At 38.1% G+C, this 16,611-nt stretch overlaps 1 protein-coding gene across 6 annotated transcripts in view; it reads right to left on the reverse strand.

Annotated features, from left to right (window-relative positions):
* Window positions 1-16,611, reverse strand: part of MAST2 (microtubule associated serine/threonine kinase 2) — a 181,331-nt gene that overhangs the window by 138,771 nt on the left and 25,949 nt on the right. For 2 of the 6 annotated variants that reach the window (XM_063139625.1, XM_063139618.1), the window contains exon 1: window positions 4,072-4,960. The exons of the other annotated variants lie outside the window; for them this stretch is intronic. In XM_063139625.1, coding sequence (XP_062995695.1) covers window positions 4,072-4,110 — 39 coding nt within the window. In that variant the 5' untranslated portion in view covers window positions 4,111-4,960. Of the gene's footprint in view, window positions 1-4,071; window positions 4,961-16,611 lie in introns of those variants that run through there. 6 annotated transcript variants of the gene reach the window in all.

A 16,611-nucleotide genomic window follows, 5' to 3' on the forward strand; every position in this document is an offset into this window, starting at 1 on the left:
GACCAGAAGAACATGCATCTGGTTCTTTCAAGCCTGGGCATTACTGTACTAGAACACTCAATCCAAAATAGACTGATAGCACTTCACATTACAATTGCTTACATATCAGAAGCCCATTTCAAATCATGTTTTCTGATTTGGAGAGTAATTGCTATATCATGGCTTGACTATAAGCTAAACAGGAAACTGAAAGTAAGCTACAAGGGGAGAGGAGGAAGCATGCAACTCTGTGGCTTATTCATGATCCTCCAAATCAACCTTCCCCAACTTCATGGCCACTGGATGTTCTGGCACTTTCTATCATTCCTGATCAATGGTCATGTTGGTTGGGTCTAATGGAAGTTGTAGACCAGGGTACCAAGTTAGAGAGGACCATCTGAATTAAGTCACAGTAACCAGCAGCTCCAAATCTGTATCCTGAGCAACAGGGGCATCTTTTATATTATATAGCTAAATGAGTATCAAATGCAACTGAACGTCTAAAACTGACAGGTAGATTCTATCCACAAGTTAATTATTACAATCTCGCGTTCATAAAGTGTTCTTAATTTATGAATTCTAGATTGAGTTTACATTCATCTTTACATAGGCTCATTCATAGAACATAAAGCCAAGAGAGGCAGACCTGACAAATATGAAATGAGGAACTGCAGGTCGGCAAGCAGTTGCAGACAGGCAAATGCAGACTAGAACATGATAATAACAGGCAAGCAGGACTGGAACCTGGAGAAGGGAAAAGCTTATCTGCAGTTTTTCATGACACCCAAACCCAAAAGTTTATTTATTTATTTATTTAATTTTATTTTAAACCTTCCTTGGACGCCTTTCAGGGCAGAAGTCCTCCCAAGGAGGCTCACAGCAATAAAACTACAGCAATAAGTTTGACTACAGTTAATCTAAACTTGGGTTTATTGAAGCAAACCAACTTTATAAGTCATGGTTTGAAGTTGGCTTGTTTTGGTAAACAGCAGTTAAGACTAACTAGACTTTGTCCAATTTCAGCCATAATACTAAACTGTGGTTAGTCTAAAAAGAAAGAATAATTTCTAATGTCCTCCTTGCTGCTTTAGCATGCGGACAGGAGGGGGGAGTTGGCAAGCCTGAGACTCATCATCATCATCATACATTATTATTGCCTCTGAAAGTAGCCATTTCTATAATAATGAAGTGTATTCAAGATTAGCCAATGGCTAATTCATTATTCATTATTGCTACTACTAATCTCCTATTTAATCATTTATATTTCCAATCGCAGCAATTTTCTGACTAGGAAACAGTATTTGTATTTTTTGCTGACGTTTATTCAAATCCACAATGACAAAAAAAATGCCATTAACAGTTTTAGAAATATGTAAAGGACTTCAACATGTAAAATTAACAGAAGTTTACATTTAAATATCTTAAACTAACAGCAAGCCATATTAAGCTGAGGGGAGAGCACAGGATGAGTGTGTGCCAAGTCCAGTTAGGGCGAAAGAATTCAGACAATTTAACTGGCAGCATTCACTCTTCGTCCAGGCCAAAACAACAGCAACATGCAGAATAAAAGCAAATATAGGCAGGATGTGCTTAACTATGTTTTAAGGCTACAGGGGGAAGTTACTTTAAAAGGGGGTTAGCCTGCTGGCCCCTTCTGTTCACTAAGTATGAAGGTCACTCACAAAGTTGGACTGAATGGGAAGAGGCAGGTCATTCCAGGACTGGTGGCCCCCTTCCCACACTGAGACTCCCTGCTTCTTATTTAAAGGAAAGAACAATCTTATATGTTTCAGTGACTTCAAGTACTCCTCTCAAGTTGAGACATATCTGTTCTTGGTAATGAAGAGAAGTAGTTGAATTGGCTGAATTAAATGCCACGCTCTTGACATCCACAGTTCACCTTTATAATGGCAATAGATAAAATTGTTTCAATGAGTCAAGTATTAAAGGACCATGTTGGGCCTATGGTATTACTGGTGAACAGAACTTGCTCTGCTCACCATGACTGCACAGTTTTGGAGCCTTTAACTTTTCTTTTAATGTTTCTATTCCTAATCTCTGCTAGAACTAAAGCATGCCTACCAATACCCACCTTTGAGGGAGCACTTGCATAACTTTACTGAATTAGAAAATAAAACAAAATGTGGCACAGAACAGCAAGCCTAATTTCCCCCTACAGCACTACTCTGTTGTGTAATGACATTTCCCTGTTCCCCAAATTCATACTATTTAACATCATACTTAAAAAAAAACATGTTTATTTCTAGGATGAATATTCTCTCTAAAGAGTATTGGAGGTTTCTGGCAGGTTTCTTTCTGGCAGGTTTCAAACCCCTGGTTATCAGAAAACCCTAGTTAGTTTTAGGTATTTTGAAATCCAATGTCAAGCCAAGCCATCCAGTGCATCCTATTCATGTTTATACAGAAACAAGCCCCACTTTACCCAATGGGGCTTATTTACAGATAGGTATACGCAGGATTGCAATCTTAATGTTTAAGGCTATTCGGGGAAAGTAAGACGAATTCAAACTAAAGAGCAAGGGGCTGTTTTAGGTTGGAAATGTGCAATCCCACAACATGGCCCTGATCCTTTAGCCACAATTTAAAGGATGGACCACCTTATATTTGAACCAGCTCACAAAGGAAAAAAAAAGCAATTGGTTATGTCCTATGAACAGATACAAGCCAACTGCATCAACGTAAACCTAAACTGAAAATGCATAAGCAATTCTGACCATCAGGGTGAAAAAACCCAGACTTGATAACAGGAGATCTACAGCAGCCCAGAATTATACGTTTTGTACTCAGCATTTCTTATGCTCAGGAATATCAGAAGAAATGTTTTAAATGAATCATAATGTTTAATTCAATAGTTATAAAGGTCCCTTTCATTCTATGCCTATCTCTAACCTTTAGCTCCAGTCTGTACTGGTACAGATTACATGCCAACAAAAAGATTTGTTCAGTACATTAGTACAAAGTAAGTATGTTAGATAGTTCTCTCTGGCCTTTGGTATTTCATGCACAGGAGCTGTTTAATATTGTGTTAATACTCCTTAGTTTAGAAGCAATTTTGAAGTGCAGCTATTCTAATAATGACATTATTTGAAAACATAAGTACGCGCATTCAGTTTGCTACTTTTTATTCTGATTTTTCTGAATAAAAACTGTGGACATATTAATGTAAACTAATAAATATCAGGAGAATTCTTCACTACAAGATTAATATATTTGGTTCCAACTATCTCTACATATAGGGCAACATAAGCTAAAAATATGCTTTAACATACTCTACATTTTTATTATATAAAATTGCTCACTAAATAACAATTGCTTATATATGAAGGATGCTTCCAGAAGATTTTATTGATTTGTATTACTGTTTATTGGCCTTTACCCAAGCCTTATGTTAATTTCAGAAGTTTCTCTATAAGTGTTACAGTATGCAAAATGTAGCTATTCTACTGAAATATTAAATTTACAATAATAATACATTAAGGGGGGAAATCAAGTTTGATACCAATTTTGGTGGCTTAACTGTAATTTCAAAATTGTAGTTGACAGCAATTGTTAGCTTTCTTTCATAAACACAGGAAAAAACAGAACTGCTATTTATCCCAGTATAATCTGGTGAAATCTGGTCCATTATAGTTTTAGAGTGCTACAACAGCCAATTCATCAGAAAATTTGGAAAGATGTGGTATCCACACTACTAACCTACATGTCTAAATTTGTTTGCACATGAACATTATGTATATTCTCAAGAGCAAATGTTAGGCTTCGTATATTTTTCATATAGCTTCATCAAGTTGATTCTCCTTAAAATCGAGCACAAATGGAAAATCTGAATTCAAAAAATGCAATGCAACTTTAAAAATCCTTTTTAAATCCTGCAACAGTACTCCTTAAACACTTCATTAACATGTTAGATGCAAACCCATTTAGAAGGTTGAGTAATTCAAATCACTAAGCTCCAAAGCCAGCTACTATTGCTTTATGTTTCCTTTTTTGTTTTAGAATGGCAGTTCTATCATTTTCACAGTACTCTAAACTCATCCCAGCAGGGGACCACTAATTAGATTTGTTTCTTACCTGTAACCCCCTCCTTCGCAGAATGCTTGAATCATCCATGTTTTCAACTCTTGACTACTCTAGATTATGAAAATCTTCCAATATCTTCCTGTTTCCCCTTTATTTTCAATGTTTTCTTCTTTGCAAATAAAGAAACATTAGCTGCTTCTACTATGAAGAACGGCAGTCGGTGCCTCTGATCAGTTATATATATTTTAATCTCCTTCCTTATTGGCACTGTCACAACATATTTAAGTAGCCGTGACAACTGGAAATCCGGATTTCATCACGGAGATGTTTTTTGCTCACACACACACATTCGTGTACAGGTTAAACACCTAGGAATGCAAGCATGAACAAGACGCCAAAAGCAATCAATTCAAATTTTCTCCTTACTTCGGTCAAATTGATTTCTCTCACAAGCTCATTAAACTACAGCAGCTGCATTTATCTTGTGTGCACAATAAGCTTCCAAAGCACAAATCTTACTTCCTTGAGCAAGGAGTGCCACAATTCACTTAAAAAAATATCCTCCAGCAATTCAAACAAATGTAAAAATCCAACGTTTATAGATGGATTTCATTATGTTCAACATGCAGAATTCCTTTATCCTTTGTACAGACAAAGCAGATGTCAGAGTCTTCAGATACAGTAGCATATTCTTTTGTTTCTGCTGTCTCAAATATGCTGGGCTCCTTCTCCTTCCCTGAATGTAGTAGGCATGATAATTTTTCTTTTAGTTCTGTGCTGAGAGCTAACTACTCCTTTTATGTATTAAGGATCTGAAACACGTGTTGTGCGTTCTGAATACGTAAGAATTCATTCATTGGCAGAGCTATTCATCACGGACAGAGCTGTCCCAAAGAAGCCCTTCCTTCCATTTGATATCCTAGGGTTAAGTAGCATACATATTTCTATAGATGCTTTCCCACCCAGAATTATTCTCTCCCCCTCACCCCAAGAATTATTTTCAAAATATAACTCTTCAGCTCAGAGCCCAAAATATTTTCTCATTCTACATATGAAATTAACATCTCATTTTAAATTCAAAGGAAATGATACTGAAGAAAAAGCAACAAAAATATGATAATCAGAAGAGAACTTCCTTATAAATAAAGTAAAACTTTCAAGACAGAATACAAATTGAAATAGACTTTTACTGTGCTTCACCCTTCATGGTGGCCTTTAAAACACAAACTTGCAAACAAAGGAAATATTGTGAGGTAAGCCATTCAAAACATCACAGTAACCTTAGGCAAGGCTTTCAGACAACAGATCCCACCTTCTGATCAAATCACAACAAAAAACCCCAAAAAGCCAACTTTCCTTTCTGAATAACTCAACTGAACATTTAACAGAAAGCACCAGATGTCACAAATGAGCCAAGTACTTTTAAAGGTATTCCATTGTATTATTCCACCTCTTAAAAGTGTAATGGCAACAATTAGAGCCCAGACTTCGGTCTACTGCTATTGCGAACACAGTTTCCTCTAACGACAGCTGCTGCCAAAGAGTGAATCAATCAGATACAGTTTGCTGGTGCATAAGAGGGGAGGGGGATATTTACATATTATAGCCAGTATCTGTGCTAAGTGACTTGGAGTCACACGAGCTAACCATGCCATTATAAAGTGACCCAAAAACAAATAAAGCTTAGTTCCATTCTGATCCTCACTGGAACCACTGTAGCCTTTTTGTAAGGTGCTAACAAACCCACAGCTCGCCAGAATCTCCTTCCATCTGCCGTTTTAAACAACTGAATGTTGAATTAGGTCTACTGATTCTTTGTGAGCCACCCAACAGAGCAACTAACTGCAAGCAGGCTGATCAGGCAGCTTATTTGCATAAAGCACCATACAATGCAGAACACTACAGAAAACAACTCTGTCAGCTCTTGATTTTAAAGCAACAGCATCTTTTCCCCCAAAGAACCCAACAGGAATAACAGCAGTAAGCTTTGTCCCACTTATATCGAATGTATGCTTAATACATAGTAAAAGTAATACAAAAAGTGTTTGGGAAATAGACTATAACCTTATTTTAAATTATTGCCTCCTGGCAATACATGATTGCTTTCACAAAGCACAGCTTGAGCTCCCAACTCCCTCCATAATTTTTAAGAGTATATTTAAGAATACTTGAATCTTGACTTACAATCAAATATTCATTTTCACTAAAAAATTCAACTGTAGGAAGGTAAATAACTTATATTAAAAAAAATACCAGCATCATTAAAACAGACTGTATTAGTGTAACTTGCTAACAATTTACCATAAAGGTGTACTGTATTTTTTTCCTAGTAAATTTCTGCTTGAAGACCTAATGTCCAATCTTGGTTACATATATTAATTTATTTTCCCAAATAAAACAGGCCTGGAAGTGTATTATCTACACAACTTGCCCAATTAAACTGTTACAGAGTTTTTCTTGTGTACTATAGTGCTTAACTCCTTAATTTAGTCAGCCCAAAAGACTGGCTCCATCAGTATCTTGTAGATTCAACTCTCAAAGAATTTATTTCCAACATCTGTTGGCCATGCACTTTAATTAAAATTAAGAATATCTGAAATTATTGAACGTGTGTGTGTGTGAGAGAGAGAGAGAGTGTGTGTGTGAATGAGCTTGGATCTTGAGCTAGTAGAAGGGACTTTTACTTGAGCAAAGTGCTCCCTGCATTCCCAGCTCCCACTGCCAGTTTCATGCTGCATCATACACCAATCCAAAGAATCCCCAACCCTCAGAGTGGCTTTTGGAGGTGCAAAGAAATGCCGCAGCAGAGGAAAGTAAAAAACATAGTTCTGTTCATGCTTCGCTGGATCCAGCTTATAGTCTATCCACAAAGTCTAAGATTGTCCTGCTTTTTGATGTATTGAGGACTAAAGAGAAACGGGGTGCCTATTTTTAAGCAAACTTTATTTTGCCTGCATTTTGGCTACTTTTAATGGATACAATTCTACAAGCTGTTCTTGCAATTTGAACCTCGTTGTACTAGGCCGGGTTAGGCAATTTGGTCCCCTCCCCAAACGTTTTGGACTACAGTTCCCATAATCCTTGACCATTGGTCATGAAGGTGGAGGATGATAGGAGTTGTAGTCGAAACATCAGGAGGGCACCAGGTTGCCTACCCCTGTACAAAGCACTACACTGATATACTCAAGAGTATCTGTCCTGCTTTAATTTTAAACATGAGGACATTCACCATAAGTTCAAGCTTCACTACTAGTTATGCTTTAAAAAGCAAATAAATGGAACTTATACACATAGGACTTCTCATAGAGAAGAAATATCTGAAAATGAATTAGCCTCTGATTCTCTCTATCCTTACCAAGGGAAAGTTCCTTTGTTATTGGAATTCCAGACAAAAACATTCCACAAGAAAGATGGGAGGGTGCTTCTTGATAGATCGGAGAAAGACAATAGCAACACTACTGCAGAGGAACAAATATATTGATATTATCTATTTCGTGCTCCTAAAGATGAGCCATTTGAGGATTCAGGATTCCATTACTGCTGAGCATTGACAAAATGGTTCATATCTTAAAGCTTTTAGTATATGGCAAAGCTGCTGCTGAAGCGGCACTCTGTATTCCAATAACATCCTGGAAAATTCAACTTATATAACATTTTCGTGCTTTAGGCTCAAACATACTGCAGCCAAAGCTATTACCCAATCTACATGTTACCAATTTCAAAGAAGTCCGCAATACACTCTAGAAAAGTATTACATAGTCTAATATAAGACAACATTTTTCACTGAACTTGTGGCCCTCCAGATGTTTTGGCCTACAATGCCTATCATCTCTCACCACAAGTTGCCCACCCTTGATATAATGCAAGCATACAAGTTACACAGAACTCTTCAATGCAGAAGGTAAAGGTAGCTAATTCCCAATTATGCAGAGAACCCAACTAAAAATGGGAAAATTCCTTTTATCAATTTTTTCAAAAACATTTTATGCATTGACCAATAGGTGTAATAGGAGTGAAAGTATACTCCCTACTAGTATCCCTAGCATATACCAAAATTATACTATTTCACAATCTAGTCTTCCTCTTAAGTTACCCTTTTGTTACTTACCTTCTACACTTCTAACAAAACAACCAATATCAGTTTCCTAGTCAGAGCAAGTTGGATGCTATATTCAAAGCTTTACTGAGAAATTATTTTTATTGAAATATTTGTAAATATTTCAAGACATGACAACTCAATACTATACACTTCCCAGTCTTACAATACTTAAGATTTTTTTAAAAAAACGTAAAATTTTACATACTAATCTTAGCACACCCAAAGAGGTTTGTATTCCTCCTCAGGATAGCCACCCACAAATGTTAATAATAACTTTGAAATGGTCAAAAACAAACTGAAAATTTTCAATAGAAAAATATATAGTTGTGGGGAAATTTCCAGAAAATCTTTCACCGTACATCATTGTACATGGGAGGCACTCCCAGTTGGTGAATGCCAAGTATTCTATTCCGCCTAATACTATTACAAGGCAAACACTCATGAGCATTTTTGTCCTGCAAGTTCACCGCCTGGACATATCAATCAGGGCAAATAATCACTGCATGCAGAATTCCACTGCATCTCCCTACAGGGGAAGGGGCACATATCTATACAGTCTTTCCCACAACTGGGAAAGGAAAACTGAGAACTCTGGAACAGGCAACACCACCACCCCTTCCCTCCCAAATTCCTATTCTTTATCCAGATCCAGACCCCATGTGTTGCAGCTGCTGTCAATTGCTCAATACTCTGTGCTCTTCTCACAAGCACCTCTCCAGCAGCAGCATAGCACAGGCACCTCTCCAACAGCAGCAGGACATACGGTCTAGACAGGCTCCTGCAACTCTGTAAGTTCCATGATAGACAGTTATGTAACAAGCGAACGGATATTGAACCATGGAGACCATCATATCTGCTACCCTCTTTTTTGTCAAACAATATTCAGACGTACAGGCTGGTGTGAAAAGGTTGGCAATCCCACCCATTCATGTGTATTTTTTAAGACACACACCATTTCTAATAATGCAAAATAAAATATTTCGCACTGTCACAGCTTTATTACTAAGTTCCGTTTCTTCCACCATAATTCAATTCAGCTGACACCAGGATGGGACATTGCCTGGGAGTAAGGACCAGGGTCTTTTTCTTCTACCAGGGCTCATGGTCCAATGAGAGCAAGGGGACTGGCCTTTCAGAGCTCACAAGTAGAATAGTTACTGCTGCTGTAGAAAATGTAGTCAATTTGTGTGGTGTGGTGGTGAAGATTAAGGGTTTCTGGGCCAGTAACCAGCCATGGTAGCCAGTCAACCAAAATAGCGGGAGGGGAAGAGTGCTCATATGATTTGCCAGGAAAAGGGATTGGCCAAAAGGGCCAAGTGGCCAATATGGGAGCCAGGCAGAACTGTCTCCAACTGAATGGAGAAGCACTTCCTCAGGTGTGTCTATGCAAACCCTTCCCAACCATGACTTGTGAAAGGCTACATACAGGGCTTGAACTTGGGACCACTAGATGCAAGACCAATCCTATTCAACAGGGTTAAGACTCGTTATGCAACTTATGTTGGATAGGTGTATATGGCTGGCATCTGGGAGATAACAAATGTTCCATGATTTACCTGACTCCTTTCTGCTACTATAGATGAGTGGGTTGGGAGCTAGGTTATTCCTGCCTATGCTGAAGTGGATAAACCGCCCAGAGAGTTTCAGCTATGGGGCGGTATATAAATTTAATAAATAAATAAATAAAGCAGCACAGGATCTTGCAGTGCCTGTGTCTGGCAGACTGTGTATAGCAGGGGAAGGTAAGAGCGCTGTCATGGGGTCATTTACCCATCGCTCTGTACGGATTAACAGCTTCCACCCAGACTGAAATGGGGCATTGTTGGCTTGCTTCTTTGTGCTTTGTGGGACTTTGAAGCATTGCTAGTCAGGGTTGCACCTTTCTATGTTTTGTGATGTTTTTATTTTCTCCTCAAATTTTGTGCAAAGGGTGCATATGAATTCCTGACTAAGTTATGATGATGTAAGGGGCCACCAATTTACAAGGAGCATCAGACTGCCTAGCCTTGGACTAGGACTAGGCAACACGATGCTCCTTGTAAACAAAGAACTGCCAGTTTGTTTTGTTCAGAACTGATAGAATGAGTTACAGCACAACTGTGGGCCAAATTTTAAAAAATGAAGGTGTAAATGTCTATACTACTTTAACCTAAGACCAAGGTAGATTTAAAAAACTGGGGTGGGTGGATTCAAGTACAGAAACTTTCACTTAAATTGCAATATATAAGATACAATATGAAAATTTTAAATGTTAAAACTACCGTATAAAGTAAAGTTAAAAAAAACAAGATATCCAGCACTGCTGCTCCACTTGTTACTGATATACTGCAAGAAAAGCAATCTCTATGACATGCCAATAACATAAGGCAGTGTGATGAGTTTTCCAGGGAAACCCACCATGCCAGCTTACACTAGTGCCATAACCTTAGAGATTGTTTACGCTAGTGGTACATCAGTAGAGTAACTGGAGTGGCAATGTTGTATGCTGCTCTCTATCTTTTAGAACTAAATCATGATCATCTTTCAAACCCTGAATTAAAGGTTGTTTTTCAATGTGAAAGGAAAACAACTGGGGAAAATCCAACTTCTGAAGTTAAGCATTTTATGACACAAGAATTATATATTTTAGATTTACTACTTTGAGTTTTGTATGGGACCACAGGATTACCGTGTCAACACAGGCACTAGGATCCAGTTAATGTGTTCCTGTATCGCATCAGAATTATGTACCAATACCATACAGATTCTTGTACTCATATTTTACCTTCCAACTACCTGAGCTCTGCAACTCAAACAGAAAGCATGGGCAATTCACTTCCAATCTTATGGAGAAACACTGTTTTGCCAAGAAACTACCATGCTTCGATTTTGGAAAGTTACAGACACTATATAGCAATCCTATGCGTATTACTCAAAGGTAAATTCATCTTTGTTCAGTTTGCCTTGTTTCCACATAGGTGAACACAGAATTGGAGCCTTAGCCTTCAAGTAAATAATCTTGCTTAGCACCCATACTGATCTATGAGCAGACAGATGAGTTCACAGTACAAAAGGCATGTGGTTTGCAAAGCCAAAGGTTTTCAATTCCTTGAGGACTAACATTCCGCTTAGTCTACCCCATAAAGTGCTGTTCCACATGTACGAACATGGTCCACAGATTTCATACAATTTTCACCTGGATTGCAGCAATATTATGGTTAAAACACAAACACAGCTGATAGTGAACCTGCAGGAGTCCTTCCCATCATCAAATCATGGTTTGGCATTCCACCCATACAGAGTCTCTTTGCAATCTAGTTTCTTTCAAAGTCTTGCTTAAGACTTTTTAGTACCCTATATTAGTATCTCCTTTCTGAGGGTTGTGTAATCTGAGTAATCCAGAAAACCATAGGGACTGTAATCTAATTCTGAAGTCTCAGTTTAAGGAATACATTTTATAATGTTTATCATGACAGGAACAAGGTGCAGCAAGATTCAGGCTCTCACCCCTCCCCTCTCCTCCTCTACTACAAAGAGATTAGAAGCTTACTTTCTATTTTTGATTATTCACAGTTTAGCAATGGGCCTGTTCAGACAACATGCTAAATCATTGTAAGGCTGCTAACCCTTTTGTAGCAAATGGTTAGTGAGCATGTTTAAACTGTGGTAATATAGCCACCATGGTTAGGACTGTGGCTAGGACTGGTTCGCACAACATGCTAAGTCATGGTTCACATAACATGCTATGCCATAATGTTTAGCTCAAAATGTTTAACCACCATGGCTTAGCGTGTCATTTGAACATGTCTGAACCTTAAACAGTGGTTACTATTAACTATGGTTTATTTAAACAAGCCAGCCCATGGTTTGAAGTTGGCTTGTTTCAAACAAACTATAATTAATATTTATCACATTTGATTGGGATCAGACAAAACAATCTCAGTAATAACAACTGGAGCAAAACTCCAATTTCCAATTTCCAAACTCCTCCTCAGGCTGCAATCAGGGGAGGGGAGGGGAGACCACTTGAGCCAAAGCCTCACTGCAATTCAATCCCATTATGATAAACCATGGCTTATCATGACATCCAATAACAATGCCCCCCAACATGGTGACCTTCAGATGTTTTGGACTACAACTCCCATCATCCCTGACCATTGGTCATGCTGGCTAGGAGTTCTAGACCCAAACATCTGGAGGGTACTAGGTTTAGGAATACTGCTTAAAGCATTGCTTTAATGCCATTGAGCCTAGCTATTATCAAATATTTCCCTAATTAGTGGAAAGGGGCAAACTCAAGTTACTTTGTAACTGCACAGAGACAAAGATTATGCACCCTTCAGAAAAAGATTCCCAGACCCTGTCAGAAGACACACTCCTTCCACAGCACGAGCTTCTTATTTAGGTGGTCCACAAACAAATCATTCAATTTCTGCCACCTCATTTAAGATCCATCTCCCATGCAAGTTGGCCCCTAAACACATAGAAAAGAACTGTTTAGCCAAGTCTGCCATCTGTTAATTGTGCCCACCCCTCTACTCCAAAAACTGTGTGCTGAAAATATAAATCCATTATTAGCAGATCCTTAGTAGTAAAATGTGACAACTGAAAACTTTTCTCTCCAGCTGCAGATTTGGACCTTATTTTCTGACACTTCTATATACTCCTAGGTAAATGAACTACTACAATCCATATAGCTTTTCTTTCGTTTTATTTAAAGGACCTTATGCAAACAGCATTTTAAAAAACTGGTTATGTGTGTAAAGGAGACTGGACCCAGCCAAGCTGGTCTTCCACTGGATTTTGCACAGATCCCCAGAACAATAACGCACACAGCTCAGTTTGGAGGTTTAAGCCCAATTTATTTAGGAAAGAGGCAAGCAAACAGGATTAGCAACTAAAACTATAGATACATGCAGATATAGATTGAACCCAGACCCAAGCAAACTAAAACTAAGTTACAATATCATACGTCACCCAGCCATGGAGTCAGCCAGCTCAGAACAAAAACCCCATTTCAAAGTATACCCTTTATAGATACTTTTTCCACTCCTTTCCCCCTCCCTTCGGCTCTCCCTGAGATGATCTTTCACACCTCTCCGGAGATGTTAATTTCTCTCAAGGTCGGCCGGCCTGGCCCCAAGCGGTTCCAGGAAGTACCAGAACGCCCCCATACATCTGGCCGGTTATCTACTCCGCTCCTAAAACCATAACAATAGAACACTTTAACATACTTTAAGAACAGCCATTCCATGTATGAATCTACCCCTTCCTTACAATGTGCACATACAGAGAGAAATTATTACCATTAGTATTCACAACAGTAGAAATATCAGCATGGAAAAAGAAGAAATTAGGTGCCTAGAAATGTTCCCATATTTTCCTATTACAAGAAAGAAAAAGACTGCAAAAGGCACTTTGTAACATACATTGCTTTAAAATGTAGATATCCAACAAAAGCTAAAAGTCAATATTAAGCAACAGCAGACTGTCTTTTATTCTTTTAAAAATGATATTCCCTGATAGGCAAATGATATAGTAGATGAAAAGTCAAATTAGGATAACTAAAAATGAATCAATACAATTCCTTCTCTGTGACCATCAAGAGATTGTGCAGCTATTAAAACATGAATTTCCTTTTTCAAGTTGAACAAAAATACAGTTGTGTTAAAATGTTAGTGGTATCTGACTAGGGAAAGTTACTTTAAAACAGCTAGATATGTTTAAGAACTTTAAGAAAAAAATACTGTATTCTGCATTCAAAATATTGTTTCTCCCTACTCTGGAAAATTATCTTCCTTTGATTCAAATGGCCTGGAAAAATCAAATCAATGTCTATATGTATATTTTTGCTATTGTTATGGTATAGTCTGTCTCACTGACAAGTCATTGTATATGTAACAAAATAAAGCTCATTTATCAAGGCTATCATAATTTCAAATGTGACATATTTATCCTTAAAGCTAGGCAATGTGGAAAGGGGATCTGGAACAGCTGTTCTTCACCAATTTGAATGCTCGTTTGTTTTACATTGACCTAGAAATCAGCATCATCTTAACCAAAAGCAAATTAGATAATGGTCTTTTTTCAGCTTGCAGAATAGCAACATAGTATCTTTACTATTGAAAAGCAATGTCACAGATGCCTATGTTGGTTTTTTCTGTAATATGGATCCAAAATGTTATTTTAAAAATTCTCAGAAGATTGGGTTGAGACTTGTGCCTAATAAGACTTGTGCTGGAAGAAGGGAGTGGCAATTCTCACTGATTCCTCTTGTCACCTGTAGCCTCCTGTGCCCTCTGAAAAGCTGTTCTGTAGACCTACAGGACTAGAGATGTGAAGGCCCGGGAAAAAACTGGAAAAATTCAGGAAAAAAAAGTTTTTCCCGTTTTTTCCAAAGCCTCTTTTGGGGGGGGGGGGGTTCCAAAAAATTGGAAAAGTTGAAAAAAATGAAGAAAAATGGATTACAGGATGTTTTATTTTAGCATGATGAATAAAATGTTTGACAAGATGTTCAGATATTTACTTCTCCAAATGATTTCTAAAAACTGTACAGTATCTGATTATTACAATGTCTGTGCACCAAGGACAAGCAAGTCCTAGGTTGCAAACTGAGACTACAACTCTCAAATGCAAGAGCAAGATGCATTTCTGCCTCTAGGGGGCACTGCCACTGAAGCAGAGACTGAAACTAATAATGATAGCTATAGGTCAGAAAATGAGTGTGATTAAATTTCATGCATATTCATTGAATCTTGGTTCCCCCTTTTTTCTCAGTTCTTTTTATGGGAATGGGTGCTTTATATCTTGACACTGGAAGACTAGCGGAAACATAAATAATTTTCTTTGTTACTAATGTTGGTGGTTTCTTCTGTTGTTGTTTTAAATTGATTTTTTGCCTGCTCCTCATAAACTGGCAGAACCAAAGAGGTTCCTTACAGTTCAGGTGTTCCAAACAGTTCAGGAGCTTGTAGCTTGTTTGAATACACTGTACTATTAATATACCAAATTTACATAATTACATTTTATGTTACTAAAGTAACAAAGTGACTTTCAATCTGTAAAAGTGCTAATATTGCAGTATTTCAATTTTTCTGAAAATTTTCATTTCCCCCCCCCCCAAAAAAACCCAGGGGAAAACCATTTTTTCCCATGGCTTCAAAATTTCTGGAAATTTTACATCTCTAACAGGACCCCTTCCAAAGCAGTGTGTGACATGGCTCTGGGGGTTGCAGGGTAAATGGGAATCTGAAAAATTTCCACCTTCTTCCAGCTGTAAATCACCAATGGATCCTCATACCCTTCATGAATAGAAGGAGCCCGTCCATTTGCAGAGGAGCAAATGAGGATTCAAGCCATGGTCCCAATTCACACATCACAACAGCAAGGAAGTGCACCACATGTGAGCTGCAAGGAAGTGCACCACATGTGAGCTGCAAGGAAGTGCACCACATGTGAGCTGGTTCCACTTACTGTAAACAACTCCAATCAGTGCAATCAGAGGATGTCAGCATGACATGAGAAACCCAGACCACTGGGTTGTGTAGGAGCTAAACAACCCAGCAGTCCAGGTTTGCAGATCATACTGATAACCTCCGATCATGTTGATCAGAAGTTGTTTACAGTAAGCGGAAGCCCACAACTTGCCACCATTACATGTAAACTATCCCATAGTGTTTTTCTTTCCAATTCATCCATTGCTTTGTGCAATTGGTGACATGTCTACATACCATCAGTTCCCCCTTCTTTCTCTTTTGCTGGAAACATACCTACTGATGGGACATTAAGTCCTGCCAAAGATTCAGGCAACAAAGATATTGGGCTGGGGGGGGAGGGAGAGAGGGAGGGAGGGAGGGAGAGAGAGAGAGAGAGAGAGAGAGAGACTGGCAAGTAGGCAAAGCCACCTGGTAGGCTGGGCATTATTTAGAGGGCAATATTAAGTCAACAGATAAAATTTAAAGCACATTTCCTGTGTTTTAGCTCTATGCATCTATTGAGAGATGATTCTGTAGAAATAAATAGAGGTGTTGGGTGAAAGACTTCACATTTTCCACTTATAGCAAAGGTTATGTATATAGGCAAATATCCTTTAAAAAGAAATCTTCATGTAATAGTGCATTGTTACAGAGGGAAGTGTTCACCACTTTTTAAAAGGCTACATAAGCATGCAACATTTACCAGAAAACTTTTCAATGAAATTTAAAGCAAGAAGCCATTTTAAAATGCCAACAATATTAACATGTTTCTTTGGAGAATTTTAACAACATTTCTCATTCCCAAATCACATATAAGCTTAAAAATGCTACTCCTATTGAAATCTTAAAATTTCAAGTCAATAATTTGATTTATAAGTACTAATTCTTGTTTTTCAGCCACATGAAGCCACTGGTATAAGGACTTGATCACCCCAGCTGTCTTAAAGATTCTGCTGGCAAAAGGGGATTTGTGACAAATCCCAGCATGCTGTAACTTTCCCAATTACATTAATAATTATGCAAATGAAGTGCGGCCTC

Source organism: Elgaria multicarinata, chromosome 1, assembly GCF_023053635.1.
Source record: "Elgaria multicarinata webbii isolate HBS135686 ecotype San Diego chromosome 1, rElgMul1.1.pri, whole genome shotgun sequence".
NCBI lineage: Eukaryota > Metazoa > Chordata > Lepidosauria > Squamata > Anguidae > Elgaria > Elgaria multicarinata.